The sequence below is a fragment of the Spermophilus citellus genome (genome assembly GCF_964194105.1).
Source record: "Spermophilus citellus genome assembly, chromosome: 3".
NCBI classification, from domain to species: domain Eukaryota; kingdom Metazoa; phylum Chordata; class Mammalia; order Rodentia; family Sciuridae; genus Spermophilus; species Spermophilus citellus.
In genome coordinates this window covers 71,524,052-71,551,642 of record NC_138184.1, presented here as the reverse complement: position 1 = coordinate 71,551,642, position 27,591 = coordinate 71,524,052, and the positions used below count along the sequence as shown (strand labels likewise).

Genomic DNA, 27,591 nt, shown 5'->3' with positions numbered 1-27,591 from the left:
GCAGCTGGGTGACTCCACTTCTCCTCAGGGGCCTTGTGTGATGGTGTCCAGTGAGTCCCACCCCTGCCTCTTACCACTCATAGCACCTCAGCCTGAGAGGCCATAGTTTAAGAAAAGAGCTCTTTATTCCACATCGTCCAATATTTTTACACAAGTAAAATAAAATGCATATCTCTATATACTGCGATCCGGGTGGGAGACTGCGTTCTGGAACAAACGCTGCCCCAAACCCTGTAAACATGATGGGGTGGAGATGGGGTTGGGCTGGTGGGGAGGTGTCCATCAGGGAGGACTGGCCTGCCCAACGGGACCTGTCCCTGGCGCTGGCTGGCGACATGTTGGGAGACCCCCTATGTACACACACCTGGCTGCTGAGAGGTTCTGGGGTCGTAGCTGGTCAGCAGGGTGCAAACATTGTCCACAGTACCAGCACAAGGCCAAGGGGCACAAGGCTGCAGGCCAGGGCTGGCAGGGCACCTGAACCCTCTGCATCACTTGTCCCGCTGCCCCCACTTCCCGCCTGTCCTAGACGACACTGACTGCGGGTGCGGTTCTTGCGGGAACAGCCTGGCCTCCGACGAGGACCAGTGGTGGGGACTCCTGGTGACTCAGATCCCTCTGGCTGCAGTGCAGTCAGTGGGGGCTCAGCAGAGCTGGGCAGGGTCCCAAAGGGAGAGTCATTGATGTGACGTGGGCCTGAGCCATTGCCTGGTGGGCTGTCACCAGGTGGCACACGCCCCTTGAGTGCATTGCCAGCAGAGGCTGGCCTCCCAGATTCTAGCACCGAGGCCTTGTCTGCAGCGTCCGGCTGGCAGCATTTGGGCAGCCCCAGCAGCTCCTCATCAGTGGCCCCGCTGGTCCAGATGGGATGGAATGGCCTGGCTGCCATAGCACAGCCCTCTAGGTCATTGGCAGCCAGACGCTTGAGGTCACGGCCAGCCAGGCGCATGGGCAGGCTGCAGGGTACCTCAGATGAGGAACCTCGGAACTTCTGCAGCCAGGCCCAGAGTGGGCGTGCCCGGCAGTCGCATACCCAGGGGTTGTCATTGAGCCGCAAATACTGTAGAGCACGTAGAGGTGCCAGTGCCTCTGCAGGCAGCATTGAGAGGTTGTTGGCAAACAGGTAGAGTGTCATGAGGCGGCCAAGGTCATGGAAGGCGTGTGGGTGCACATAGGCCACACGATTCTGGTGCAGGAGGAGACGGTCGAGACTGTGCAGGCCACGGAAGGCGCGCTCAGGCACGCTGGGGATGCGGTTACCGTGAAGGAAAAGGTGCGTGAGGTTGCCCAGGTCACGGAAGGCATCGTCTGGCAGTGCCTGCAGCCCATTGTCTTGAAGGTAGAGGTACTGCAAGGCGGCCAGGCCACGGAACAGGCCAGGGCCCAGTTCCTGCAAGCCACAGCGGTCCAGGTGCAATGTGTGCAGGCGGCCCAAGCCTTGGAATGTGGCAGGGTCCACAGTACGAAGCTGGGCATTGTCACTGAGATCCAGTTGCTCCAGGAGGGTCAGGCCAGAGAACGCGGTGGCATCAATCCGGGCCAGTGCATTGGAGTGTAGCCACAGGATAGTGAGATTGCGGCAGGCATGGAAACCAGCAGCTGGCACATGGGAGATGCGGTTGCCATGCAGGAAGATGCGCTGGCTGGAGGCTGGGATGCCAATGGGCACAGCCTGCAGGCCTTGTTGGGGGCAGCTTGTTGTCACTTTGGGCTCATTGTAGCACACACAGGCACCTGGGCACGGTGCTGCCACCTGCCAGGCCTGTAGCCACAGCACCCATGCCAGCAGCCGGCTTCCTGTGGGTAGAAGAAAGGGTGGTTAGGGGTAAGAGATCCCTAAGGGACTGGGAGGCCACGTTGGGGCCAGGTCTGAGATGTGGCTTGGGATTTGGAGGTTTGGGGATCCTTGCTTTCATACTACATAGATGATGCTTGGCTATAACTTGCGCCTGGAGCCATACACTCTGGGAAACCATGTCTATAGACTCCCCACTGCACCCTTCCAGATACTCATACCCACTTATCAAAGTTAGCCTATTAGGTCACACAACAAATACCTATGCGAAGGACTGTTGCTCACATCTGCATATACCTTCTTGGGACTCTAGTGAACAGTCTTCCTGGGCCTGGTCTCCATCCCCATATTCCAAGCATTATCCTGGTCTGCCTGCACCCAGCCCTCTAACAGCTTGCAGGCCATGCTGGAGAGGAGGAGACCAGCTCTTGGCAAACATTGTAGGACCACCCAGACTGAGCTCAGGGACTACTAGGAAGTGGGGTTCAGGCAGTGGAGCTGCAATCTAACACTCAACCCTAGTCTGTCAGCTCCTGAGGTTTGGGTAGCTTATACAGAAATTCTCCTCCCAGACTGCAGAAGGAGGCACACTGAGGTTCAGAACCTATGCCTTGCCTAGGCCCTTGTAGCTCTTGATAAACCCTAGCATCTGGGAGTCTGGGGAGCCCCCCTCATTTCACAATGGGGAGTTGTGATTTAATGAAAAAACTGCAAATAACAGCCACTATGGGTTCCAGAGGGTATGGAGTGAGTCTACCAACTAGCACCTTTGCTATCACAGGAACAGGGGTCTGGGTATAGGAAGGGCATGGGGTGAAGGAGTACAGTCCCCATCCCAGAGTACCCTGCCCCCAGCAGGCTGCTCCCTCCTCCACACATCCTCCCTTTTAAGCACTTCCTGACTTGGCTTGGAACACCTCCTGCAGCCTCCTCCCCTGGCCTCATTCTCTGCTTGATCCCCTCCCAGGGGAGGAGTTCACTCTTCCCAGCCAGTCACTGCATGGTCCCAGCTGCCCTCAACTCTCCAACCCAGGTGCACACTCAACTGGGACAGCCTCCCAGCAGCAATCTCCCCCTGCTCATGGTGTTGCACCCTCTCTTCCCTTGAAGGGACAGACACTCCTGGGCCTTCAGTGACTTCTCCTGGGGCTAGGGCGACCTGGCCTCAACAGCAGGGACTATTATTCCACCATTAGATTCCCTGCCCCCTTTGAATGCTGAAGGTTCTTTCAGCCTGCCTCGCCTTCAGGAGTGAGTCTATTAAAATGTGAATCCCCTTGGGAGGGTTATGGCTTATCAGCTAACACTTGAGTTATCAGCTAACACCTTCGTTGACAGCTAACACCTGTGTTGATAGCTAACACCTTCCTTGGCAGCTAGCTAAGAGCAGGATTCTGCAGACAGGAGGCCGGCTAAGTGCTGGGGTTGGAGTCGAGAGGGAGAAGGGAGAGAGCCATGGTCTAGCTTCAACCAGCCAGGACTGTGACCCTTGGGCCTTCCATGCTATGCTGGGCCCCCTGCCACAGGGGTCCTCTTCTGCCTAGAGCACAACAATTGCTCTAAATCCAGAGTCCCAGCAAACCAGTTAAGTGTAACAGTCATTAAACACGTCCCCAGGTCCTGGGAGCCTGTCCAGGAGTCTCCTCTTCTGAACTCTGCCTTGCTGGGTTTGGGGCCATTTGTTGGTCCAGAAAGTCAGAAGCCCAGGAACCCCAAGCCCTGGGTAACCTTCCCAAGGCTGGCTATGCATGAGAGGCATTTTGGCCTGATGTTCTATTTAAACGACTGACACCCCTGCTTCCTTCTTATGCGTCTTCCCACAGTGTTTCACCTGCTGTCACAGGCAGGCACTGTGCTATATAAACGGTATTTCCTAGTCCAGGAATTCAGAAAGACCTGGGGCTGGTTGGGGTGGGGGCCCTCAGTGCTCATTGGTCAGGCACACTGCTATGACTGGGCCATATCACCAGTCAAGCCATGCCACAGACTGTGCACATCACCAACTGTGCCATCCCACCAACCTCTCTGTGCCATAATGATAAGTTCTCTGTGCTACCTACCATACATGGTGACCATGTCCCTCACATCATGACTGAGCGAGGCTACCACTGCACTATGTCCTGTGGCCCCCAAGACCTGAGGTGTGGGGTGCGAGTTCACTGGTATAGATGCCCATGTTGACTCCAAACTGAGCCACGCAGGGGAGGCAGGCAACTGGGAGAGTGGCCACGTGGCACTCAGCCCTGCTAGCAGCAGGTATCAGGCACAAAGACAAGGCTCTATTCCTGCCGAGACAACTGCTTTTTGGAAACCAACTTCTGAGAGTCGGCCCTCCGCACCGGCCCTGCTGTCAGCACAGCGGCCGGGGTGGGCTCTCTTCTGCTGCAGCCACAGTAATTGGCTCCAGCCTGGCCCCCCTTGGGGCCTGCCCGCTGGTCTCCATAGCAACCCCTCCGCTGAGCAAGCATGAGGGGGCATCTTTATATGAGATAATCAAACCCAACTTTGCGGCATTGGTTCGTATTCACAGTGGGGGCCCAGGGAATACAGAAAACCCAACCAGGCAGTCGGGAGGGTGTGCCCTGACCTTACGCCACGGCTGCCCCATCTGACCTCTTCCTGCCCTCCACCTTGGAAAGCAACCCCTCCCTACCCACCAAAAAGCCTCACTGGCCCAACCCCCTAGCCTTTGTAGCCTTCTGAACTACAGGGCTCCTGACCTCCAGGGCCGGTCCCCTCCTTGCCCACCTCTCCTATTTTTCTCTCCAACCTGACCATTGATTCTCCCAGGAGATTCTGCCCTCTTCCTGGAGATCAGCCTGGCCACCCCTGCCACTCTCATCATCTCATTCAGGTCCCAACTCTCAGTGATCATCCAGTGTGAGTGAGACTCCAGACACATCTGGGGAGAAAACAGCCCTGCAAGGGCTCCAGTTCTCACACATAGGAACCACGTGGATTGCCCCTCAGACCCCTGCAGCCACCCCAAGGACAGGCCAGCCCTGTGGCCACCTGAGCCTGTGCACAAACTGGTGCCCCTCTTGCTATTCTCAGGTCAATTCTTGTCAGACCTGCCAGGTGGGGGTCTCTTCCAGGGCTCTCCTCATGGATGGCCCCTCTGGCGGTGGGGCTGGGTCATGGCTAGAGGTTCCTAGGTCTGGTTCAGAAACCATGCTGGTATGAGGACATGGTTGGGAGAGGGCTATCCATCCTGCCCAGAAGGCATCGAAATTTCCCAGGAAGGACAGTGTCTGGATACTAGTCCAGAGTCCCCCCAGGCAGCCAGATGGAATGGGATATAACTACTGAGCTACATACTATTCATCCTGCACCATCAGGTCTTGTGAGCAAAAAGCCCAGGTTCACATTCACTGCAGGAGGGAGGGTGGAGGGAGGGAGGAGGGGGAGAGAGGGGAGGAGGAGAGAAGAGAGGGAGAAGAGGGAGGAGAGTGCGGAAGGGGAAGAAGGATGGGAGGAGGGTAAGAGAGGGAGGAGGGGAAAGAGAAGAGGGGAAGGAGATGGGAGGAGCCAGGAAGAGGGGGGCAGGGGCAGAGGGGAGGGGGCAAGGGGGATAGAAGGATGTGCTGAGGGAAGGAGGGAGGTTTTGGGACTCACCCAGCAACTACAGGAGCACAGGAGCCAGCAAGCAGGCTGCTGCTGAGGTCAGCAGCTCACCTCAGCAGCCCACAGAGCTGAGGTGGGATTGGCATCTTTGGTGTCTTCCCCAGGGACCCTCTGTTCACAGCACCTCCTACTCTGTGCCTTCCCCTAGCCTGGGGACATCTCTGTCCCCACCTGACAAGGCCAAGAGACAGTTCAGGGCTGTCAGTATTACAAGTCCAGAGCATCAACCACCAGCTCAGTGCCCTAGTGTCTTCATACCTGCCCCAAGAGAAACACCCTACAAAATCATTGGGAGATCGGACTAGCTGGATAAAAAAAGCTTGATGTGGCAGGCACTAATAAGAATCAGTTTTCTGATCAATATTACCAGTCTGTTTTCAGATTAGGAAACTGAGGCAGTGAATGGTTAAGGCCTGTCCTGCTCTTATCACAAGACCATCCAGTAGGAAGGGAAGGGAAGGGCAGGAGCCACAGAGCGGCCTGAAGGTGACCTCTAAGAGAGTCCAGCCCACACACTAAGCTTGGCTTCTGTGTGGCCTGGGCAGGAACAGTGGCCGTGAGGATGCTGGGGTCCAGGATGCAAGCCTGTTGGGTAGGTACTGGGAGCACATAATTTTCTCTTGTGCCATTAGTGCCTGGAAGGGGACATTTTCAGGGAGGTCCTGAGCTGGGGCCCCCTATCCTAGAGGCTGGTGTCAGAAGGCTGTAGAGGGGTTGGGACATTGGTCATCTCAGGATTCATAGATCCAACAGATACCAACAATGTCCCTGTGAAGTGGTCATGTCACAGACCACAGTTACAAGGCAGAATGGCTCAGCATACTGAGACCAGAAATAGCTCTGGGCGGGGGTGGAGGGGCCAGTGTCATCCCCACACTGGAAAGGGTCAGGGCACCCCTCACTGTGCCTGCCCCCAACTCCTGCCAGCCCCCCATCACTGACTCACCACCCCCTACCAGCCATCTGTCCCCCTCATCCTCACTTCTCACATACACTACCCATCCTCCATCCATTCTCAGGCCTGCAGACACGTGAAGGGGAAATTCAAATTCCCATGGTGCTTCCTGTGCCCTTTCCACACCCTAAATGCTAGAGACAGGAGGGTAGCAGCAGCTCTAGAGGGGGTCAGATCACCCTGTGTCTCCTAGGAGTGTGGCTCCCAGCCCCTGCTACACTGTCCAGGGGTCCCAGAGGCCCCGTTCATTATTGATCTTGGCTGCAGGGATGGGCATACATGTCAGGTCAATAATGGGCAAAGCCACCAACCATGGCAGGAGAGCACCTGACACAAGTTGAGATGCTTCAGGTCCAGCCATGTGCAGTGGGGAAACGGACTAGTTTGGGCAGAAACCTACCTGCAATCCTACTATGACTGGGACAGAGCTGCTGGGACCAACTTGACTCTGCTAGGTGTTCCCTCTGCCCCTCTGGCCATAGGCCTTGCTCTTGCCCAGCCTGTCTGCTTTGTGACATTGGGATTACCTGAGAGAATAGGGTGCCTTTAGACCTAGGCCTGGGGCTAAGTCCCTAAGTCTGCTGATGACTCCTAAGGGTCAAATTTTGTTGACTCACTTTATAGATGAAGAAAATGAAGTTTGCTGGTTAGGGGGAAGCTAGAATTCCTACCCCAAACCCATGACAACAGGGACACTGAAAGACTATTACCCTACATACCCCTAACCCAAGTTTTCCACCCTTCCCCCACCAAAGAAAAGAAAAAGCCAACACAGCACCCTTAGTGTCTACCTTGAGCCCTTTTCAAGCTAAGGACATGGAGGCTGGCAGGGGAGGGTCCTGGCTTGAGGGCCCTTCACAAAGAGAAACACTGCAACAGAGGCCATCCACTCACTCACTCCTCCCTGTTTCCCTCAAACATAAGTCAGGAGGTCCCTGCCCCAGGGTCTATCCTGTGTGTTGCAGATGGAAGAAGAAGTATAATAGCAGGTGCCATTCACTGGGAGGGGGGAATGGGGGGTGTTATGGGCCAGAGTCAGCACAAGGGAGCATGAGGATGTTGGGGAGAAGCCCAGAAGTCCACTGTCAGCAGACCCTCTGGTGTTTAGAGTTCACAATTCAGGATCCAGACTTCAAGAATTCATTCTTGGTTAAGGCTGAGCTGCCCATCCAAGGGCTCCAGAAACTCACCTGGTCATCACATGCTCCCATCTGATGCCCATCTTGCTGGTCCCAACCTGTGAGCCTTACACTGGGGATCCATAAGTACCTGGAGGCTCTCTCTAAAGCCCCATACTGCCCTAGGACACAGATAGTTCAGGCTGGCCCAATTCCACAGACTCAGTCAATGTCTTCTTGAGCGTTGGCTGGTAGCCACTCCTGTGCCTCCTTATTCAGGTGGCAGCAAACACCCACTGTCTAATTACCTGAAGGATTCTGTCTCCAAGATAGCTCACTATGGTCCTGTGGCTAAGTTAGTCCAGCAACCAGCCTGGGATCCAGTCCTGAGTCCTCAGGAGAACTGATAAGGAGCTAGCCAATAGCCCACATGCCCCTGCCCTTGGGAGTGGGGTTTTCAGAATGGAAACTCCTGTGCCATGGCCTGGGCTCCAGTACTGCTGCACACTCCCACCCACATCCATCTGCCCACCCAGCCCCTTCCCAGGATACCCAGCTTGGCAGGGTCCACAGTACTGGGTCTTGCCCTCCCTTGTGCCCCACACCCACTCCCAGATCTAGCACCCTGACCTGAGCTGCTAACCCTGGATCTTCTGCTGACACCAAGCTGACCATTGCCTGTGAGGCTCAGAGTATCAGCTTCTGACAGGGATGCTTGAAGTACCCAGGTGTGTTCAAGGGGTATGTACAACAGGAACACATATTCAAAGGCACAAAATCAGACAATAAGAGTGCATGGGGGGGGGGGCAAACAATGGGAGTAAATGCAGAGGGCACACAAAATAGAATGCACTGTTAGCATGATTAGTATGCAAAATAGGAGAACATCCTGGGAACACAGAACAGGAGTAAGTATACTTAGGTCTTGGGCTGCTGGGGTTGCTATGTTGGGGCCACAAAGATCTGGGGAGCTGGTAGAGGGTCTACTCTCACTATAGTGGGAGGAAGTGGTTAGAAACCTCTCCATGTCTTCTTGAGCCCTCAGCACTTGTAAAACATGACCAGCCAGGCAGGTAGATGGCCTCTTCCCAGGCAGAATTCATTCTGCTCTGAAAAGTCACATACATGCAGATCTTGAGGCCAACCTCTGGAATCAGCCCATCCTGCCTCTCAGCCTCTTGTTAGGAGAACAACCAGCCAGGCTGCCACTGGAGCCATCTAAGTATAGCCCTCGCCTGCCACATCCTCCTGACCAGGGTCTGCTCCTGCTTCCCAGAGGCCTTTGAAAGAGCTGAGGGAGGTAGCAGCACATGGCACATTGGCAGCACACAAATAATCCCTGTGAGGGCTGGTGAGTGTGCCTGGCCAGGACAGGTAGGACCCCCACTGGAGTAATTCCCAGTGAGGCCAGAATGGTGAGACCAGAGAACCCAGTCTAGGGTGCCATAGGGAAGCCCTCATCAAAGACAAGGGGCTTCTTACCTCCTTTTCTATAAGCACTTGGCAAACTGGCTCAAGAATTGGCTGCTGGGCTGGGGATGTGGCTCAAGCGGTAGCGCACTAGCCTGGCATGCGTGCGGCCCGGGTTCGATCCTCAGCACCACATACCAACAAAGATGTTATGTCCGCCCAGAACTAAAATAAATAAATAAATTCTCTCTCTCTCTCTCTCTCTCTCTCTCTCTCTCTCTCTCTCTCTCTCTCTCTCCCCCCCCCCCTTTCTTCTCTCTTAAAAAAAAAAAAAGAATTGGCTGCTGCTTTTGTAAATAATGTGTTTTTGGCACAGGCCACACCTATGTGTTCAAGTAGTGTCTGAGACAACTCATTGGCAGGATTGAGTTGTTAAGACACACCACCATGTGGCCCACAACACTGGGGTGATCTAGTGTTATACCCTTTACAGAAACAGTTTGCTGACCTGGTTTGTGACTGACCCCCTGCTACATGTGGGTGATGCCACCTTCACTCTCACAATGGCCCAGTAGAAGCCACTCAACTTCTCACCTAATGAAAAGGAAAGCAAGGGTTGGAGAGGACCACTGTCTTGCTGAGGCCATGTGACTGAATGTGAAAAGCCAAGAGGCATCTCACTTGATGTGGTGTCAACCCCCCAGGAGACCTGGGCAAGGTTAGCATCTCACTGGGTTGCGGGTGAAGGATATGAGGAGAGACGTACCAAATTCTGAAATACTGGGCAGGCCCATAGAAAAACAATTATTTTGCTGAAGAGGCTGTCTGGAGGCTTGTAACCAAACATGCATAAAAGGACAACTTAAAAATACAAAGAGCTGGGTGAGGTGGCACTCATCTGTCATCCCAGCAACTTGGGAAGCTGAGGCAGGAAGATTTCCAGTTCAAGTCCAGCCTCAGCAATTTAGCGAGGCCATCAGTAACTTCATGAGACTGTGTCTCAAAATTTAAAAATAAATAAATAAATAAATAAAAAGGGCTAGGGATGGGCTCAGTGGCTAAACACCTCTGGGTTCAATCCCTGATAACAAAACAAACAAATAAACGAACAAGAAAGAGTATAAAACTAGTTGTAAGGACCAGTCAGCCATCCTAGGCACTGGGAGGAGGTACAAAGCAATATAGTCCTCACGTGGGAGGAAAGGATGATGGCACTTCCAAGGGTGACAAATCTAGGGGAGATGGTTTCTGAGCAGGCAGTGGTTTAGCTGAGCTGGGAGGCCTCTGGGGCCGTGGCTTCTCCATGCCAACCTAACCCTCCCAGGATCCTGCTGAGGTTGGGTGGCCTCTTGTTATACCATGTTCCAGGGGCTCTGGCTAGTCACATCAAGGATGTTTGCTGACCTACTTGCACCAAGCTAAGTCCTTAGGGCGGGCATGGTCTGGAAGGAGTGTACATGTGCAGGTCAGTGTCTCTTTACAAATAGGCAGTTTTGGACCACCTTTGGTGGCCATGTGCCCAGCCACCTATAGAGTCCCATGTCCAGCATCATGAAGGGAATGTGGGCTGTTGAGGTGTCTTCTATTCTTTTTTTTTTTGTTGTTGTTGTTTTTGTTTTGTTTTTTTTTAAGAGAGAGTGAGAGGAGAGAGAGAGAGAGAGAGAGAGAGAGAGAGAGAGAGAGAGAGAGAATTTTTAATATTTATTTTTTAGTTCTCGGTGGACACAACATCTTTGTTGGTATGTGGTGCTGAGGATCGAACCCAGGCCGCACGCTTGCCAGGCGAGCGCGCTACTGCTTGAGCCACATCCCCAGCCCAAGGTGTCTTCTATTCTTGTCATTATTATCATCACCCCCACTACCACCATCATTATCTTCATCATCGTCATCATCACTGTCACTGCATTAGTCATCTTTCTATCACTATGACAAGATATGTGAGAAAATAAACTTCCAAGGAGGAAAGGTTTATTTTGACTTTATGGTTTCACTCCATGGTCTTTCATCTCTGTTGCCTTTGGGCCTGTGGTGAGGCAACACATCATGGTAGGAAGATATAGTAGAGGAAGCTGCTTATTTCATCAGCTAGGAAGAGAGAGAGAGAGAGAGAGAGAGAGAGAGAGAGAGAGAGAGAGAGAGAGAGAGAGAAGAGGGGCCAGTATTCCAGTATGCGCTTCAAGCCCATGCCTGTAGTAACCTAACTTCCTTCTCAGGCAAGAGACCAAGCTTTTAACACATGGGCCTTTGGGGTACATTTAGGATCCAAACTATAGCAATCACCATCACCATCACCACCACTATTATCACCATCACCACCATCTTATGCAAAGCTTTTGGATGAAGTGCAGTCTGGGGCAGACTTGGAACCACATGGAACACAGCCAGTCTCATACAAGGGCAGAGAGCCCCAAAGGCTATACAGACATCAGACATCCCTGGGTAGATGCCTTGGCCCAAGGAAATCCCATTCTAGCATCAGAGACTTGAGGTCATACAGGGGCTTTTTGGATGAACATCTGTCTTCTAAGGAGGCACTGTCAGAACACTGTCATACCCCTAGAATCACCAGGGCCCAGTAGCAGGGCAGGGCAGGGGAAAGCAGAGGAAAGGAAGAGGGAAATGGTAGTCTCTGGTTTCTTTGGGACAGTCCACTGTGTGGATATTTCTTATTTCTGGAAGTTTTGTGACATCCCCACAGTGCATTCTCCCATAGCACAGTGAAGAGGTGACTATCATCACCACTCTTCAAACAACAGTCTTGAGGCATGACAAGATCACCAGCCGGGCATCAGAGACGCCAGGGGATAGGGCACATAACTGAGGCCCTAGGGTACCTCTCCATTATGATCAGAGCCAACTATGAGCCCCAAAGACCACACAGCAGGAAACAGAAACTACTCTGGGCACCCTGACGCCTTAAAGCACCTCATCCTTAACCCAGGCCTCCTTCCCTGGACTGGCCGAGGGTAGACCCTGGGATGGTTCTTTAGCCCTGGACTCAGATGCAGCCTTTGTACCCACTCTAAGACTAGTTGGAGACGTTGTCAGCCCCATCTGTCTGTAATCACACCAACAATATGAGGATAATAATGATGGGCTAGCACCCACCTCCCCAGGATCTCAGACATAGTCTCACCTAGGTCTGGCCTCTGTGAACAGTGTCCTACCTATCTAGAGGTCAATCTAGGTCCTGGTACCTAAGACCAGGATAGGTAGCCTTCTGGTGAGACCGTGGCCTTGCTATATGTAGGCAGGAGCTCAGCTGTGTCTAAGTTGGAGGAGGTAATGCTGGCCAGGCTGCATGACAAACATATCTACAGTCATTTCCCAATTTCAGTCTCAGCAGAGAAAGGAAGCTGGCAGATAAATCTAGAGCCCAGCATAGCCTGCCTCACCTTGAGAGATGCCCACCCTCACTCAGCATTTGCTGAGTGAGGGTGGGCATTTGCATACAACACTGGTGGTCCCCTTCCTCTTCCCACCACCATGTTAGACACTGTGATCTATGTTGGAGACATGTGTTGTTCCCCTTCCTGAGATGATGGTGACACAGAGAACACCCTTGGAAAGGCAGGAAACAGGATGAGGGAAATGTTTCCCCTATGGAAACATTCAGAGAAAGGGTCTTCTGGGGGTACCCAGGATAGCTCCTGCCTGATGCTTGAAACTTATCAGAGGATAAGCTTGATCTCTCTCCAAATTAGAAGAAAAATCTAATTAGTATCCTCCTACAGATAGAAGGGAATTTAAAACAAGAACAGGGTGCTATGACCAAGGAGCCACCAGAACAAGAAAGAATGTCTAGAAATTAAAAATAGAATTGCTAAAATTAAAAAAAATCAATAGAAGGGTTGGAAAACAAGGTCAAGGAAATCTCTCAGAAAGAAAAATAAAAAGGAAGAAAAAAATGAATGATATTCAGAAGACAAATATAGGTCAAACATCTGTCTTAGGGTAGTTCCATAAAGAGGAAACTGAGAAAATAGAGAATTAAAAAAATCAAAGAAATTATACCAGAAAATTTCCCAAAGATGAGAACCTAGTACTTCACTGTGCATTCATAACACAGGGATCAAGACAGGCCTGAAGCTTCAGGAAGAAAAGTCGATCACAAAAGATGCAAGGTGGCATTAGACTTCCCCACACCAAATTGAATGCCAAAGGACAACAATAGCTTCAAAACTCTGAGGGGACACCTTTTTCAAAATGGCATTCTGGAGCCAGCCAATCCAGCTAAACAAACTTGCAGCCATGGGAGGATTCAGAGAATGTTCTTCATTATACCTTCCTTAGACTGTTTAGTTGGGGTTGTGCTTCAGCCTAAACAAGAGTGTAAACCTAGAGGGAAAAAAGTGCATACAGTGAAAGTTGGATGTAACCTTAATAGTGGTTAAGGGAATTCATGGGGGTAGAAGGAAAAGGGCCTGAGATCTTTCCAGGGAGAAAATAAGAAACCCACTATAAACTCTGACATGGGAAAGAATAAGCTCATGAAATGGGACAAGAGGGAAAACAAAACAAAACACCAAAAACCAAAGTCAAGTATAAACCCCAGGAAAAACCAAAGACCATGCAAGAGAGGGGCTAGTGTGGAAGCCTCAGAAATGCAAAGGTCATCATTAACAAAGGAAATGGGGGTAACAGTGGCTGCCTCCAGGGAGGACTGCAGGCAGGAGTTGAACAAACCAATTTTCCAGATCAATAGCTGGGTAGAGATTTTAACCTTGTGCAAGATATTGTTGACCAAAATGTTGTAGTTTAAAAACAAAAGCATGCATATTTGGCACTGAAATTTTAGATATAATAAAAAAAGAAAGGAAAGTGCATCCTCCAGAAGGTGGAGACAAATGTGGGTTAGAAAGTGTTGTCTCCGAGGGCTGGGGATGTGGCTCAAGCGGTAGCGCGCTTGCCTGGCATGCGTGCGGCCCGGGTTCGATCCTCAGCACCACATACCAACAAAGATGTTGTGTCCGCCGAGAACTAAAAAATAAATAAATATTAAAAAAAAATAAAGAAAGTGTTGTCTCCGAGGTGCAGCAGGAAAAAGCCCCTGCACACACATCCTTGGGTATCTGGCATCTGGGGCAGAGTCTGAGCCCTAAACACTGCTCTGTGACCCCCAACTCAGCTAAGTATGGTTGAAGACACATCAGGTCTCCAGGGACACTCTGGGCTCTTGGTTACAGAGGCTTCTGCAATCCAGACACTTGAAGGGCAGCTTCTGGCCTAAAATTCTCTGTGCTCAAGCTTTCTTTGCCACTCCTCCTTGATCTGCCTGATGTTCCTTCATGGCCGCCTGGCCCAGCCCCTAACATCCTGACAAATACTCACTCCTGGACCCCTCCTCATCTTTGCCTGCTCCGGTCCTCTGTCACAAGGCACCTCCCCCACCAGGCTGGTGGGTCACCCAGCAGGGGTCACCTTCCACTGGAATAGGGTCTGCAGCCACTGGGCCTTAGACCTGACCTTGGCTGGAAATGAAGAAGCATCTTCCACTTCTGTGAGAGACCCCAGTGCATTCCTGCAACAGTGCTTGCTATGTGCTCAGGCAAGGACAATGTGAATAAGTAATTGCTCTTTTATTAACGAGTGATAAATTATTCCTATATGATTGTGTGTGATAACTCTTGCTTATCTGAAATCAATTTGGGATGGAAATTGTTGGCGGCTTCTCACCTGCGCGGGTGGGAGGCCCAGGCGCCACTGCCTCCTAGAAAAGGAGGTCAGTGTATTTTGGCTACATCTCTACATCCTGAGGCTGACACGTGTACTGGGTGCTCCTGCAGGAATGAGGGAAAGAGGGTGGGATGCCCTAGGGCTGTGGAGTAGGTGGAGGCAGGGAACTTCTAGCTTCATTTCCTTAGCACCTTGGTCCAGGACTCAGGAGGGGGTCAGCTCAGGCTCCCAGCACTGCCTCTCCCACCCACCTTACACCCTTGCAGTTCTTAAAAGAGGCCTGATCCAGTCTACTGGCCCAGGACACAGATGCTCCTAGGGCTGAGGAAGGACCAGCCTCAGAAAGGAGACTCTAAGCCCAAGGGATCACCAGTAGCCATAGCTGAGCCACCAGGAATCAGTGGCTATCCCCAGATCTTACTGTACTCATTCCTCCCAAGTAACCCCTGAGGATCTATACTGTCTGATCTTTCACCCCAGAGGACACACCTACCTCCTAGTTGCCCTCCCTGGACCCCTTGCTCAGGTTACCCACAGGCTCTCAATTATCAAACCTGAAAGACCTTTTGTCTTTTTCCTAGTAATTGTCCTAACGATTTCAGAACACAGCCACCCTATCTCTTCCCTTTCTCCTCTAGCCAAATACAAAAGGGTCCCTGGAAAGCCTAGGTCTGGGTCAGATATACCTGTCCTCCCTGCACCCAATGTCCCTGGCAGGTCTCCAACTTCCAGAGATTCCCAAAGCCTCAGCCTGCTAGGAGCAGTGCCTTGCACCCTAGCCCAGGCCTCAGTACCTAGTCCTATGAATGCACATTTAAAACTCTACATCCTAATCCACCAGCAGTGACACCTCCCTGCCAGGCCAGGCCCTCAGGAAGCCTGCCCACTTGCTCCTATGAACATTCCTTCATCCCCTCATTGTGGCTGCAGCAAACCAGTGAGACTCAGATACCTCCAAGCCCACCTATGTGGCCCAGCTCAGGCCCATCTGGAGCTTGGATTTCTTATCTGTGAAATGAGAGGACTAGGGATACAGATGGGGCACATCAGTGGACCAATCCCAGGGTCCTCCTGACATCCACCCTCTACTTCCTGTCCACTGCCAGGGTACCTATTCTACCTCATTCTTCCTGCTGCTCAACTTAGCAGGCCTCTGCATGGCTTGTTTCTATTGACTGTCCCTGGTCTGTGGGCTCCATGGGTGCAGTATGATGGTTGACTAGCATGCTGTAAAATGTCACAAAGTTGCTTTTGGTTTATTCTGGCTGGTCTCATACTAATGCTAGAACAGGTGAAAGGGTGGGTGATTCATGAGTCTCTATACCACAAGGTCCCTACCTATAACCCTGCAGGGAGGCCCTGAACTCTGTCTCAGGCAGGCCCTGCAGTATCTCTGTGCTCATTCCATCACATGGAAAATGGAGATCACAAGATCTACCTCACAGGGTGCTATAGGGCCACATATATACAGGGCAAATGCAAAGAGGAAATGCCTGGTTCATCAGCCCAGGAGTTGGCAGCCTTCACCATTGTCCCCACTCTATAGAGAAGAAAGCGAAACCTAGATTCCAAGGTCAAGTTGGAGCTAGAAGGGGCATTGCTGGCATCTGATGTAACCCTAACTCTGGCACACTAACTGTTCTGCGAGGCTCTGGCTTTCTCATGCCTGCTTTGCTCAGGCAACTCCCCTCCTCCAGTGCCTGCCACAGTCTCAGGCATATTCCCCCCAGGCCGCTCTTCTCCTGGACCCCTCAGGAGGCTGGACTCTTCCCAACTCCCCTTTTCATCTTAGGACAGTCTTGCTCCAAGGACGTGGAAAGCCTGCCTGGGGCCATTATCCATTCCCATCTGTGGAGTAGTTGGTGGGGACAGAGCATCAATCTGGCTGAGTGAGGTCTACATACACACTGGACCTGGTAGCCCCACACAAGGTGGGGAAATGAACATGATGTCTGGTACCTAGCAGGAAATGAGCCATTAAGATTGGGAGCTTATAGGCCTATAGTTTCCACTGCAGAGCAACATCCTGCTACCCCCAAGGGCCCTTATTACAGCTGAAACCCAGTGACAGCATGATGAAGATTGTCATGTGACCTCTGTGCTTGGGATCCCAACTTCCAGAGTTCCCTGGACATCCTGGGACAGTGATGGTACCCCAGGTGGGGTGATTAGGATGACTAACTGGAAGGGAGTTTAGCCAGAGAAAGGAACAAAGGTGTTCCTGCCTTGTGCCAAAGCTGAGGCTCAAATGTGCTCTGTCCTAAAAGCAGGGGGTAGAGATGCTGGGACCCTGGGGTCCAACTGTGACAGAGGTTCTGTGGGTATGGAGGGAATGGGCAGGCCACAGTGTCAGGGAGGGCTCCATTGCCTTGGGGCTAGATTGCAGCTCCGGCAGCAGGTGAAGAATGGAGTCCATTAGGGCCACCATCTGTCTTGGCCGTGACGGGTCCTCCCGGTGACATCTGGGAGGTATGTAGATGGAATATCTTTATGGGGAGAGTTTTTCTTTTGCCAATTTTCGAACAGGAAGCCAGACACTTGTCACACCTGTCCCTGTGTCAGCCTCTGCCTGACATAAATTGGGGCCGAGGCAAGGAGATGAAAGACAGCCTGGACACGGCCCAGTGTGCAGGGGCCACGTGTCAGGCCGTGGAACACAAAGAATCACTGGCAGACCTCCCGCTGGGATGGTGGTGGGAGGGTAAGTTCTTCATCTATTCCTCTCCCCCAACCCCTCCCCACCTAAGGCCAGGCTAACCCATCCTCTACATCTTCATGCAGTGCCCCACTCACTCCCTTAGTGCAGGGGGCTGTTTAGCATCTTTTAGCCTTTTGCTCTGGGAATTCTGGGCAGCCAGGGACCACTCCCCTTTGGCCAGCAGATTCAGTACCTCCATGAGACCTGGTGGGGGCCCTAGAGTTCTCTCCACAAGCCCTTTTGGCACTCACACTACCACTTCTCTTTCTCATAGATTTTCGTAGCATCTCTTTGGAACCTGGGGAAGTCTTGAAAGCAGACTATGTTGCAAGATCCTCAGGGTCCCTGCTGCCCAGCACAGGACTGACCTAGAACTGATGCCAGGAATAATTCACTGAGAGAATAGGGGGAGAGGTCATTGACTCTAGAGACTCCTTCAAGGTAGAACCTGCCCAGGATCTGTTCTCTCTCCACTGTATGTGCATCATGATACCTGTTAATCCCACAGAGGGTTGTGGGGGTGTGCTCCCCAGGGGATGCTGCCAATTAACCTGCTAAGCCACACTCAAGATCATAGCCCTCATGGACTCTGTAGGTTGGGCAGGAGAATCTCCCAGCTAAGAGGATATGAATAGTCCTGTTGCTTCCTTAGATGTCCCTGGAGGGTTCATTTGTAGCCCTCAAGGAGACCTGAGAGGCAAGTCCCGGGCACATAGGCCACATACCTCATCCCTTGTAGGCCAGTGAGTACTGGAAGTTAGGGGCTGGGCAAGGTGTGACTAGCCAGCTGTGTGCTCTCTGAGGACAAAGGGGACTGAATGTATCCAGGGAGACCTGAGGCCTCCACCAGGGTAGATGAGAGAAGCTGATAGTTGAGAACATATGGGGAGGGCACTTGATGGGGCTTGATGAAAGGGGAGGTACACTAGGGCCAACTCCTAGGTTCCTGGCTGGGTACAGCATGCAGACAGGTAGGGCCAAGAAAGCTGGGTGTGGCACCTCTTGGGATGGCCCACAATCTTCCCTTAGTCATTCTGGCCAATGCTGGGGAGGCAGCATACTCCATAGCCCAAGGAAAGAGCTTCTCGGGTGGAGGCCATACCCAGAGGACAGGTGGGCCAGCCTCCCACTGCCCAGACCTCCTACAAGGACTAGGCAGGAATACATGCAGCCCCTCCCATGGCACCATCAACCAAACTAACTCAAAGTGAATGGTGGGACAAAAGCCTCCAAACTGTTAAGACAGAAAATTTCAAATGTCCCCCTAAGCACAAAGTTCCTATGGCTCAAGTCTGTTCAGGGGCTTGAGCTAAACCTCAGTTTCCTCACTGAGAAGTGGAAACACCCCTCTCCTCTGGAATCCCCAGATGCTAGACCTTCCTGGAACCTATGCAGCCCCACCCTCATCCTACTATGACTTAGGTCCCATTTGGGTTCTCCACAGCTTGAACCAATGCTTTACTCCTCATAGAATGGCCAGCATAGACCTTGATGGAAAAGAACCTGTGTGGAAGAGGCCAGACAAGAGTTCCTTCTATGTGCCTTCCACAGCCCAGCAGAGGTTTTTGCTCCAGGAATCTTTGTAGGATACACATGCCTATCTCCTTTGGCTGCCTGGGTTCTACCCTGTATTTCCTTGGAGCAGGACAGGTAGGAAGGAGGCTCAGGGAGATAGGGGCCTCATTTCCTATTAAGGGGCCTGAAGTGCCATCAACAGTCTCAATTTCCTTAGTGAGTTCCCAAGCTCAGGGCATAAAGTATAGGAGGTTTTCTAGAGTGCATAGGAAGGAGTCCCAGGAACTGGCCAGAGCATCCAAAAGAATTTCTCAGGATCCAGGCACTATAGGCAGCACTCCCTCACCAGTGAATCCACCTTCATACCATCCATGTACGGAAGGAGGCTGGGGGTAGAGAGCCCACCAACTAGCCCACGCTAGACAGCCAGCCCTAAGGGTCCCTGGCTTTGGCATCTCCCAGAGCTGACTCAGGGGCACAGAAGAACCCAGGCATTTTTGGTGAGAATGCTGCTTCTCACTGACAGTTGCCACTTGGGCCCTCCCTATATGGGGTGCTGCAGATATATCCACCCCAATTTTAATGGCTCTCTGCACTCTCATGCCAGGGTTAGACTGTTTGGGAGATATGGAGATGAGGTTACAAGAAATAGCACCTGGAGCTTCCCCCAGCAAAAGTTGAAGAAAAAGTTCTTACATGAGACCCTCTGGCCCAGACCCTGAAAGTAAGGAGAAAAAGTTTCTCCTAGAGGCAGCCTTGGGAGGGTTTAGGCAGGAAGGGAGGAAAATACCATCTTATTGGAAAATAAGATGGTAGGCAGGAGTGTCTGTGGTCTTGAGCCAGGAGGTGGAGGGGGTGATCTAATAAGGCAGGCCTGCCATGAGGAATAAAAGCGAATGGACAGGGAGAAGGTCAGACTTTGTAAAATAAACCTGTCTTTGGGGATAGGTAGAGTGGGCAGGCTAGGATTGTGAGGTTGGATGTCCAATACAAAGGATATGATATCACATAGACTGAATTTGGGGATCCTGGATGCCCAGTGGAGTGCAGCCGTGTACAGGGGTGATGTGGAGCTGTTAGGAGGAAGTAGCCAAGGGAGTCTGAGACCCTCTGTTCAGCTGCATAGGTTCCACATATGGCAGGGAGGTGGTCAGCATTCACTGAACAACCTTCCAGATCTGAGAACCAGTGCAGAGCCCAGTGACAAGACAGGCTGAGCTGTATGTGGTGGGGGAGGGATAGGGGGCCAAGTAACCATGGTGAACATGGATTCTCAGCCAGCTTAAGACTTTTTCTGCCTTCCATGTTACTCACTATTTTTACTGATCATCTACAGTGTGCAGGGTCTGCTCCAGGCCTTGGAGCTGCTATGGGATGCTACAAGCCAATCTTCATCCTGGCCTTGCACCCATCCCCACCTAGCTCCCCCAGAGCCCCACACCCTACAATCCCAGGACTTGGAGTATTTCCTACTCATGAGGGCACTGAGCCAGGAACACCACCTCTGGTCAACAGCCGTGGATTATAGATGAGGCCTCCAGTGACCAGGGAAGGGCGGTGCTACCCAAGGTCACATAGCCAGCCAGTATTGCACAAGCTGATCCTATGGCTGCCCAGACTTGGGGGAGGGGGGAATTTCTGGCAGGTCCCTGAGCCGGCCCCATCTGGGCCCTGGCAGGAGGGTGAATAAAAGCAACATCTTAACAAGGTCACAATGGCTGGGACAAATTGAGGACACAGTGCTGGGGACCTAGGCAAGCAAGGAGCAATCTGAGAGGGCTCCCGGGAGGTGGTGAGGGGCCTGAAGTCCCACCCTGGCTTAAGTCCCTGGGTCCTCCAGCCTCCTTAACCCCACCCTCTTTCTTGATGGGCCCCTCGCCCAGCTTCAGCCTGGGCCTGACATTTCCCGTGACATTTGCTGCAAAGAAATAGAGTCATAAATCCAAAGGTTAAATTTGCACATTGCCTTGCACTGCTGGGAAAAACTATGATCCCTCCACCCATTAGGAACCCCATGGGTGTAGGTGTGTGTGGGATTGCCCACCTATCTCAGGGCCTGTGCTTGCTGAGGGCCCAAACGTTTCCCCCTCCACTTCTCTAAGACACCCCAGTCACCAGGGCCTCAAGTGGGTTCCTGGGCACAGCAGGCCCTGAAGTTTGGCACATAGGGATATCTATCAGAGAGAATATTACCTACCCCACTCTAAAACCAAGCCCTGAGATATTCTGCAGTAAAGAAGAAAAGAAATATTTTCAGCACCATTTAACCCAACTCATCCCAAATTTGACCATAAAACCCTTGTTTGACATCTACCAACTGTGGAGCTTCAATTCCATGGACTGTGATTCATGAGGGTCAGTTAAGAATGCTGAGGTATTGACTGGAGGGCCAAAGAGCACCCCTGGGCATGAGACAGGCTATCTGAATGAGGCTAAGTCAGTTCTTAACACCCCTACATCCCAGATCAGCCCAGGTCCATGTATCAGAGTGCTGAATGGGGCTCACTGCCTGCCAGGTCCAACTGGGCTGACCTGGGAACTCTGGTTTCTGTCCACTCAGCAGCTCTCCAAGGCTGCTTAGGAAGGTCTACCAATAGCCCCTGTCTCCTGGCCCCACTGCCTGGGTCTAGCTACCCTGAGGAGGGTAATCAGGGACCATGTTCAGCCTCCATCAGAACAAGACAGTCAGAACAAGGCATCAGACTGCCATCAAAACAGGCAGGTCAGTGCCACCATCATTTCAGTCTCTATCCTCCCACAGCAGGGCAGGGCCGTGGACTCCACCAGAGATAGGGAAGACTATTAGGACGTAGCTGGTGAGGCTGGAAGCTATGTGAAGAGGGTAGGAGAGAAGGGGCCCTGAAGCAACCCCTGCAGAGATGGCCATCCTTAGAGCTGAGAACCTGCTGGGGTACACATGAACTTGCTGGGGTACACATGTATAAGAGGAGAGCTGCATCTCTAGGGTCTGGCTACATGGCTGTGGCCAGTATAAGAGGCCAAGGCAGGTTTAAATAAATAAATTATGGTGCATTTTCTGGAAGGGATTCCACACATACCAGTAAAGGATGATGAACAAGAATAGTTTCCGATGTGCAAAATGTTTAAAATACAGTGACAAAAGAAGAAACTGCAGCACAAAACACCCGGTGTGGTGGGACCCAGCCAGGCCCACGCACTCCGGAGATGGTGTAGAGAGACACAGGGGTGTGGGACTGTGTGCCCACCCTGCTGGCTAGGCTTCCAGTGGTAGCTCTGTGACTGTCTGTCCTTTAAAGCACTTAATCCTAGGGGAAGATCACTTTCCTTCATGTCTGGTTCAGAGTAGGGTCTGCAGACCAGGAATGAATGGACGAATGAGTAGATGGTGGTGAGCAAATGCAACATCTAGAATTTGGTCACAAGGAGGATGCTAGCGACCTTGATCAGGTATGGGTGAACCTAGCTACAGGGCAAGGACACTAAGAGGTGCAGAGACTGGCCCCTGAGAGAGTACTCATGGGGCTGGAGAGGAGGTAGGGTGCACAGTTCTTAGGGCTTATACCATGGGTGGCTACTGAAAGTTGGGCAGTCCTGCCTGAAGGTCAGAGGTCAGGGCTCACCAGGCTGGGTACCTGGAAGCATGAACTTCACTGACGAGGCACAACCAAGTACCTAGGGCCCTCAGTAACCCTATGACAGGGTTAGGGTAGGTGTCACTTGCTCATTCACTCCTTCCACTACACACACACACACACACACACACACACACACACAATTTCTCTCTCTCTCTCTCTCTCTATCTCTCTTTCAATGTCTTCTTTCTCCTGACCCTTCTTCCGGATGCACAGACTGAGAACCCCTGAGGAGAAATTCTAGGCCACAGGCCCAGGACTGCAGGAGGGCTCATTCTGCCTCTCTACCATCCTGGCTTTGCCAGCTGGACCCCTCTTGGTGTGTACTGGCTGCCATAGGCATCCATGCCACAAAGCCAGAATTTCAAGCCAGGGCAGGAGCAAGGGGTGGGGGAGGTGCTGGGGATTGGGCAGTAGAGGGAGGGTGAGCCCAGGGCCTGAACACTTTTGGAAGTTTTGGTTCCACGAGCCCTGACCCTCACTTGCATCAAAAAGAGCAACAAACTGTGCCCTTCCTCCAGTTGAGAACTAGCCCCCAGTCTCCTAGGATGGCAGGATCTCCCCCATTCAAGGGCCCCAACCCAGCCTTGTGATGGGAGTTCCTCTACAGATCCTCTACAAGTCTTCTTGCTTGTTGACACCTGCTGGGACAGACTTCACTCCCTCTCCCCTCTCACTCCTTTGGACCCAGGAAGAGGGCCAGTCCTGATTGAAGAATCCCCAGAATAACAAAACAGGTTCAGTGGTTCTATAGGACACTCATTGGCGAGGGGCAGAGGGACAGAGCTGCCCCGGCTGAGGAAACGTGTTCTGCAGTGTCTTTGCTCCCTAGATGCCCTCCACCTTCTCTGTTACCCCTACTCACTAGTGGCCTCCAGGGGAGTTGTCTGCCTCAGTGGGCTTTTATAGCTCCATCTGTAGATGTCTCTCCCTCTCTATCTTTTTTTGTGGTACCAGGAATTGAACTCAGGAATGTTCTGCCTTTGAGGTACATCCCATCCTTTCTTTCTTTCTTTCTTTCTTCCTTTCTTTCTTTCAGACAGGGTCTTGCTAAGTGGCTCAAGTTAACCTCAACTTGTGATCCTCCTGCCTCAGCCTGTGTACAACCACGCCCCCAGGGTTCCATCTATGAATGGGGAGGAGGGAGGAGCCTGGTTGGTAGTGCAAGGGTTTCAGGCAAACCTCTGTTGACTTATGGGTCAGGGAGAGGTGTCTGAGGAATTTTGAAGGTAGAAAATAGGGGTCAAAATTTCACAGGAAAGCTGGGCCAGCCCCACCAGGCATCAGCCTTGAAGTGCCCCCCAAACCACTGATTATTGACCCATGTTACAGACAAGAAAACTGAGGCAGGGAGAGGTGACTTGTTACACCCAAGGTCACACTGCTAATGGATGGCTGAACCTGGACCCAAATCTAGGCCACTATTCTTCTGCCATGCCATACCCAGGAATCAGGCCCTGTGAGCTCCCCTTTACCAGGTGGAGTCTGGGTGCTGACCACCACCTAGCTCAGCCCCTGGTCTGGGAGCTTGCTTCTTCCTTACCTTTGCTGAAGCAGTACTCACTTTATAGACAGTAAAGAGTAATGGCCAGTCCTACTGCTCAAACCTCTATTGGCATATTTTACCTTCACACAACCTACAAAGATGACCTACTTGTTCCCAATTTACAGATGAAGATACTGGTTGTGGCTGGGAGACAGGCATGTGGCTCTGCCTTTCTGAGCCCCACCTCAGGGTACTATTCACCATAGCAAGTGGATCACTATCACCCTTATCTGTAACCTGCACCAGCCTGGTGTCCATCCCCTCAGCATTTCATACAATACCTGGTGCAGGTGAGATCACCTGAAACCTCTCACCTGAAGGCTGCCACCAAGGAGAAATGGAGATGCTGAAGGCAGGGCCTCCCTGAGGTCATACTGGGTCATCTGCCCTAGCTGGCTGCAGCCACAGTCAAGTACATCCAGGGTTTAACCTGTTTGTCATGATGTTGACCTCGAGGTTTGAAATGGGTGCCCAGGTGGATTCAAGCCCATCATCAGCCACTACTTTGTCCCAGCACTGGTGGGTGGGGAAGTGGTTGGGAGACACTGCACCTCACCCCCTGGGATAGGGACACTGAACAAACCTCCACTTTACTTTTCCTGGGCTTCTGCTCCAGATTTGGGTAGAATTCGGCCATAGTTCTCCTGGTTACCCACACAAGGAGCACCCACACCCTGAGGCAAATCAACACATGTCGATATGCTCACAGGCACACATGGTCATGCGCTCAAACACACACGTGCAGACGCATACCATGTTACACACACACACACACACACACACACCCAAGGGACTTTGAAGGGGAGCCTCCAGAATGTACAGATGGACATGGGGCTGAGGCTTTCTCACTCTTCTGTGTGCCCCTGATACCCTTCCCCCACAATACATGAACATGTAGGTGTGAAAGTGGGTTCTACTTATGGGCCCCAGCATGTGCCAAGCATGGAGAGCATAGCAGGCATGCTGGATGTATTATGTGTGGACGTGGGCGTGAAGATGGGGCAAAGACATGGATATGAACCCTGAATCTGAGTGTGCACCCATAATGTTTGTACATGTGCACACTGGGGCAGCATTGGCATGCATGTGCATGTGGGGCGTGCAAGTGTGCAGCCCACATAGACATGTGCACGTGCAAGGAAACGTGTGTGCAGCTTGCGGCATAGTGGACATTAACAGGCCAGCTGGGATGGACACCTGGGACAGGTTGTGTGCCCACCCCAGCTCCCCCAGGCAGGGCATACTCAACCCACATGAAGCCCACCCTCCCTTGCCCCCACTGCGGGATCCTTGCACTTGATGGGGGGAGGGGTCCCACAGGGCTGTCAGAGAAGACAGGCCCCCAATACCCCTCATACTTCTCAATCAAGTCCTGTAAGGGACCTCAGGCTGCAGACGGTGGGGGGCGTTGCTGCCTCCTCTCACCACCTTCCTTATGAGGGCAAAGCTGGAACCGCCCTGTCCCCCACGCCCTCTACTGCCGCCAGCGTCCCCCTTCACCCCCATTTGGCCTGACCCCAAGAAACAGGAGGCTCTTAAGTGAGTCTGGAGGCCAGGAAGATGCCCCCACCTGCACTCAATACCCACGTTTCTGCAAACCCTGCTTATTAACCCCTTAGCGGTCCGGGTGCTCCGAGGCCGGACCCCACCCTTTTAGTCCGCAGCCCTCACTTAGACCTGGCCCAGACCTGGTTCAGGGACACCAGAACCACCGCCCCCAGCCCCGCCGTCGCCGTTAACTTTCTCGGAAAGCAGCAACTTTTCCTGCTGCCGCCGGCTCCGCCCTCCCAGGGCCGGGGCGCCCACAGCCCCAGCCCAGCACGGCACTGCGGTGGTCCTCCAAGCTTCCTGGCGACCCCTCCCTCTGCTTCTGCAAACCTGGACGGCCCTGAGCCTCCGAGAGGGGGCAAGCCGTCCCCCTTCCGCACCCGCAGCTCCAGCCCCGCTCGGGCGTTGCACGGACACTCACCTCCGGCGGACGCCCTCTTCATCTTAGGGGTCGGGCGAGGCTCGTCGGGGACCGAAAGTCGCTTCGGGGCGGGCGCCCGTCTCCCCGCGGCCGGGTCCGCATCCAGGCACTGCCGCTCCGGCCCGGCCCCGGCCCGGCCGCGGGACGAGGCTCGGCGCGCTCCGCTCCGCCCGGCTTGGGCTGGGCTCGAGGGCCGCGGGCGCGCAGGGCGAGGGCGGCAGCGCGGACTAGCGGGGCGCTAGCGGCGCGGGCCGGGAGCGGATGAATGTTTTATGGGATCATGTGGTTTGACGCGCGAGGAATCCGCCCGGTCCCTCCGCTGGCCGGGGCGGGGCGGGGCGGGGCGGGGCGGGGCGGGGCGGGGCCTTGCGGCGGGCGGGGCGCTCACCTGGGCGCGGGCCCAGGGCGGGTGGAGGGTGGACAGTGAACCCTGTGGGGGCCGTGGGCGGTGCAGGCGGCGCGGGCTGCCCGGTGGACTGGGGCACGAAGGCCGGGCCGCAGGAGGCGCTCAGCCCGCCTAGAGCACCCGCACCGCGCGGCCTCAGACAAAGGCGGCTCATTCCTGAAGAAGCGGCGGCCCCTGCAGGCGGCCTCGGGAATGGCGTCCTGGAACCGGCTGTGGGCGCGGGCTGTAGGGCGTGGCGGTCTAGGCTGGCCCGGACCCCAAGCAGGCAAGATCTTTGTTCTGAGGCCTGGGGTTTGGAGAAATGCATCAGGCCTCTGCGCGGTTTATTCCCTGCCTTGCTCCATCAAAGCTTGGACCCTCCCCCCAGAAACTCTTTGCTGGAGTATTGACCTACGATTCAGTATGAAAATGTAGCCACAAAGATTAAGGGAGTTCCGGAGCATCCAACTTCTTTGTGGCTGTTTCTGAATGATCCTAGGGCGCCAACTCAGGCATGGTCCTCACCCTTTTTCTGCAGGTGTCCCATCCATCCCTTCCTTGGTATAGGGGCTCCAAACTCTGAAGATTCTCTCCAAATCCACTTGCTTAGTATTCCCCCATCCTCCACCAAACCAGCCCCAGCTGTGGGACCAGAGAACTTAATTGCACCCCTCCTCACATACATTTGCAAGTATCCCATCTCCCATTCCTGCTGGGATCTACCTGCAGACACAGGTGGCTCCTGGGTGCACCCTGGGCATCTTCAGCCAATTGCCACACCAGTGTCTCTGCAGGCTGCATTGCACAATGAGGAATCCTGGGAGCTGGGCCTCTCTGAGCCCAGAGTACTCCTGGCTGACTGAGCTACTGCCGGTTTGTAGGACACTGTACCTAGACCAGGGTTCAGGCCCCTCCCTGTGGCTGGAGGGTCCTAATTTTGAGAGCTTTTTAGTCCCCTTAGAAAGATGGAGACACAGTCAGCATCTTCTGGTGATATGAAGTAGAGATACTTGGTAACTGGACAGTCCAGTGTTTGCCTCCCCTCAAATGGAGCCACATGACCTCAGAGGTAGCCCTGGGGGAGAAAAGCAGGGCACAGGGCTCCCCAGGGAAAGTAGTGATCTTCCAGAACCATATTGCTCCCATCTGAGCATGTGGAGACTGGCAACCTCGTGGGTGTAGCATCTGTGCTGGGCTGACCCTCTGGCCTGGTGTGGCGGCTACAGTGTCCAGACCCCTTCACTCCCCTGACCACACTTCTGGCTGGTTTGTCCCTGTTGCCTTTG

The 27,591-nt window shown here is 53.1% G+C and overlaps 1 protein-coding gene and 1 long non-coding RNA gene across 2 annotated transcripts; one reads left to right on the top strand and one right to left on the bottom strand.

Moving 5' to 3' along the window:
• Positions 1–101: 101 nt before the first annotated feature.
• RTN4R (reticulon 4 receptor) lies at positions 102–26,197 on the bottom strand. The gene is made up of 2 exons (XM_081285005.1): positions 25,921–26,197; positions 102–1,797 (listed from the first exon to the last, which is right to left on the bottom strand). Exons 1-2 carry the CDS (start codon positions 25,940–25,942, stop codon positions 398–400), a joined length of 1,422 nt encoding a protein of 473 aa, XP_081141131.1. The 5' UTR covers positions 25,943–26,197; the 3' UTR covers positions 102–397.
• LOC308644832 lies at positions 9,241–12,926 on the top strand. The gene is made up of 2 exons (XR_014021093.1): positions 9,241–10,477; positions 10,724–12,926. It is a non-coding gene; the product is annotated as an uncharacterized lncRNA (long non-coding RNA).
• Positions 26,198–27,591: the final 1,394 nt, after the last annotated feature.